The 4,612-nt window shown below is 37.3% G+C and overlaps 2 protein-coding genes across 2 annotated transcripts in view; one reads left to right on the top strand and one right to left on the bottom strand.

Moving 5' to 3' along the window:
* The window catches only part of SARC_07273 (hypothetical protein), a gene marked incomplete at both ends in the record, with an annotated part of 9,610 nt that extends 6,713 nt beyond the window's left edge, over positions 1-2,897 (bottom strand). Inside the window, 2 exons of the mRNA XM_014298800.1 lie at positions 484-640; positions 2,710-2,897. Coding sequence (XP_014154275.1) covers positions 484-640; positions 2,710-2,897 — 345 coding nt within the window. The remainder of the gene's footprint in view (positions 1-483; positions 641-2,709) is intronic.
* A 1,223-nt stretch (positions 2,898-4,120) lies between these two features.
* SARC_07272 (hypothetical protein) lies at positions 4,121-4,537 on the top strand (the record flags this gene model as incomplete). Its single annotated transcript, XM_014298799.1, has 1 exon — positions 4,121-4,537. The coding sequence occupies one exon, from the start codon at positions 4,121-4,123 to the stop codon at positions 4,535-4,537; it is 417 nt and encodes a 138-aa protein (XP_014154274.1).
* Positions 4,538-4,612: the final 75 nt, after the last annotated feature.

Genomic DNA, 4,612 nt, shown 5'->3' with positions numbered 1-4,612 from the left:
TTAACCGTTACGTTACGTAACGTAAAAGTTAACTACCCTAACCTAACTACTATATATAGTATATATATATATATATATATATGTGTGTGTGTGTGTGTGTGTGTAGTGTATATATATATATATATATATATATATATATATATAAATATATATATATAAAATATATATGCATACAGATATATACATATATATATAAATATATATAAATACAAGTATACATGAATACCTATAAATAAATACATACATACATATATATAGATGCATCAAATATATATATATATATATATACATATATATATACATACATATTTAAATATATACTTTTATATATTTATACATATATATAAATATATATATATATGTGTGTGTTTGTGTGTGTATCCATACGTTGCACATATGCTTTCATTCAGCTGTCGTACAAGTCTTGCTAAAACACACTCTCTCAGCTAATATACACCGTTGTATTTGTACCCAAGCACTCACCTCATTCTCTGTGGCCATAAGCCCCATTGACTCAAGAGCATCGCCTGACCAGTCCCAAATAAAGGGTAGTCCGCCCAGCGCAAAGATGAGTGTTGTTTCGATTATATCGAACCACTGCCGAAAGAAACTGAAGCGACTTTTGTCCTCTCCATATATCCTGTGCATTGGTAGAAGAAGGAGATCTAGGGTTTCGGGCATAGGGTATAGGGTATAGGGTTAGCTTCGTGCAGCCCAGTTGTCAGATGAGTCTCAAAGTGAGGTTGTCCAACATATAACAAACATTGTAGAAAGCATGTGTGCACATCACACATCACACATCAATAATAAAAGAATGTCTGCCAAGTGCCTTAAGTGAATGCAAAACACTTTTTTTAGTGAATTCATATCAAAATAGTGGTGTCCAGTCGCTGAACCCTAAAACCGTAAAACCGTAAAACTGTGAGTGATTTGTAAAGAGATACCTACGATTGACTCGGTTGAAGTTGATACCGCCATACAAATAAATAATCGCATCCACACGAGCACTACTAACCTCTAGCACACATGCTTGCACATAGGTACTGCTACCATCCTGCCACTACACTATGGTGAGGAGAATGACAACAGCAGACGTATGCACAATATATATATATGTGTGATGTGATATAATCCACTGTATCATACTATAACGGTGTCAAATAGAAACGGGACTAAATGTATATATGTGTGATGTGATATAATCCACTGTTTCATACTATAATAATATCAAATAGAAACGGGACTAAATGTATATATGTGTGATGTGATATAATCCTCTGTATCATCCTATAACGGTGTCAAATAGAAACGGGACTAAATGTATATTTGTGTGATGTGATATAATCCACTGTATCATACTATAATAATATCAAATAGAAACAGGACTAAATGTATATATGTGTGATGTGATATAAGTCTCTGTATCACACTATAACGGTGTCAAATAGAAACGGGACTAAATGTATATGTATGATGTGATATAATCCGCTGTATAATACTATAATGGTGACGTAGAGATTGCCTTGAATGTGTGACGTGAACAACTATACCAAAAACACATGCACTCCGTTGCAACTGTGCCCCGTATACTCAGATGGGTTTGTACAATTATATTGTACAACTGCATATGAGTTCGTATCAGCATTTCAATGCATAGAAGTTGGCACCTATTCGGTTATGTGTTCACTATAAGACATATTAGAATTGTGAATATATATATATATATATATTATTATATGTATATATATATATCAATGAAAATTACCGTATACTTCACAAAAGTGACAAATTGAATAATACACTAACCATTATACGCCCAAAGAATGAATGCGCTGAACTGTATGTTTGTCTGGCAACATGTTGTATGTATACGCATACGCCGAGGCTCACCTTTGTCTGTACATATATATGCGCGTAGTAGATATGTGTACCTACTTGTGCGTGCATGCAAATTTTATGAGTGAGAAAATTTTATGGACACTAATATGTACAAACAACTTTTGCAACTGTCACACACACGCGGAAACTTCTAGCGCTTCTGCACTCCTGGTTGTATACTAGCACCATATGAAGATATGCGTCTGATATTATATGTACAATCAGTATTATATGTACATATAATATTGACATGTTAAATATGTATATGTGTATATGTTTGTCTTTGTGTGAGTATAGCAAGCCAATATGTATATGTATATGTAGACGTGATACTTATGTACATACGATACAACAAGTCAATATATATATATATAGACGTGTCACATATGTGTATGTTATAAGTCGTATATGTAGAGGTGTCGCATGTGTATATGTGCATATGTTTGTGTGAGTATAGATTCATGTGTGGTTTGATTCGTCATTGGATACGAAAGTAAACCTTTCCGTGTGTACAATGAATGGTCAGGTATGTGCTTGAACCGAACAACACAGCAAATAAGCAATCAGCATACTGACCCAGTAATCGTACATTCCGATGTAGTCATATCATTAGGATTCAATATAGAGCAGACAGTTACCAATGAGCCCATGCAGCGCAGTATAATGTTTGGGTTGTCCGGTTTTCCCCCTATTCCATCCATTATTGACTAAAAAACCTGTGACTCGTAGCTGTTTGATCGAATTGAAGTTCTCTACACCATAGTCTATAGGATAGGAGACTGCGAGTTCTATGTGCTGCACCTGGATACACGCAGAACAGGACTCACGTACCTGGCCTTCTCAAACTCATCTGGACCAATAACCCCCTCCAGGTTCTTCGGAACGTTCTTCTCCTTGAACATGCGGTGTTGGCGTATGTGCAAGTACATTTCCCACAGAAATACTAACCACAGAAACACCACGGTGAGTTCCATGTATCGGATGCCATCCGACATTGGAACCACATGAGAGGTTGACATGGCTGCTATTTAGTTGGGGTAGACTTAGTGCACGCTCGTAGGGATATGTATCTGTTCAAGAATGTACCGGGATGATTAGAAGCTATTTCGAAAGTAGAACATCTGCATAATATTCGAACTATTTATAATATAAATATACATAACAATAGCTAAAACACATACTAGCATACTTTGTTTACCTCTCTTGTTTAAAAATTTATCTATTACGCATCTATAGAGCGCGAAACGTGGGACTTCTTCATGAAGGTCCTTGATTGACCGATCAATCGATCAAATACACTTTCAAAGTATTTTTAACTTTTATAAAACGCAAAACGTATTGAAGTCAGCTGGTCAGACACCTGATGAGTCATGACTGATGAGACAGGTCACTTGTTGTCTGATGACTTGTGTCGAATAATTATGGACCACTCTCTCTGTCTGAGAGTTCAGAGTCTGGAGACTGGATTCCAGAACTCCAGATCAATTTATTTAGGGTTTACGGTTTAGGTGTCTTTATTTATTTTTAAAAACAAAACAAAAACAATAGGTCTCTTGGGTTTAGGTCTTTGGTTTAGGATATGAGTGTGACCAGAGAGTAGTGACCAGTCACATAGGCGAATGTCGAACGAGAATTATCGAGAAACCGGAAACCCACAAGGTCTCCAAGGTGGGGGTGTGGACGGGGTCTCTGTTGCTTCGGCCGGGTCTTTTGGTTTCGATTAGGGTTTAGGGTTTACAAGGTTTCCCCTTTTCTTACATAGGTCTCTTGGTTTCGATTAGGGTTTAGGGTTTAGGGTTTACAAGGTTTCCCCTGTTCTTGTTTCCCCCAATATTTTTATACTACCTCTTTGGTCACTAATTTCAAATTTGGCGGAACAATCGCGTGTGGGACAATCAAAAAGGTAAATACATCGACAACAATATAATTGTATTTAAATATTGCTCTATGAATGCAGTGGTACGTTTGTAATATCGCAATCCCCAGGCAATCGCACCGCATGCGAGAAGCGAGAACCCTGTCTGCATTGGCTCACACACACAATTACTGACTACCAACGATAAGCACGCATACGATCGCAATCACGGTACCCATCCAATTGTAATATTCACCATTATATCTATGTATACGGATATAGATACATCACAAGTACAATATTATCGGTGTATATATAGAACTGTACATACGCCCTAAAACAGGCTTTCACATATACAAACATTATAAGCAAACGAGTTATAATACAATGACTGACTACCAAGAAACACAGCTGGAAGAGCTGGAAGTGCTCGAGTCCATCTTCCCAGAGGAGTACAAAGAGCTCACTCGCGAACCCACTGTGACGTTTGAGATCACTCTCAAGCCAGACGAAGGCACAGAAAAGTCAGAGGAACTCACCCTCGCGTTTGAACTGCCTCCAACATATCCCGATGTGGCGCCTGAGATTACCACATCCAGTGCGAAGATACAACCACAGCTGCTCAATAAGTTAAAACGTGAGCTCGATGAAATGGCCCTGGAGAATATCGGAGACGTCATGGTGTTTGTCATTGCGTCACACGCGAAGGAATGGCTGGACACGCGGATGGACGGAGTGCTGGAAGAAGTGCAGAGCCAAAAACACGGAGGAAGAGCTCAAGAAACTAAAGGTGTGTACATATAGCCATGACAATGTCACAAGATTTTTAAATTATATATATATATATATATATATATATATATATATTATATATATATT

This window comes from Sphaeroforma arctica (genome assembly GCF_001186125.1).
Source record: "Sphaeroforma arctica JP610 unplaced genomic scaffold supercont1.566, whole genome shotgun sequence".
Classification (NCBI taxonomy): domain Eukaryota; class Ichthyosporea; order Ichthyophonida; genus Sphaeroforma; species Sphaeroforma arctica.
Note: the sequence above shows the minus strand (reverse complement) of the source record. Positions and strands in the feature narration are given on the sequence as shown.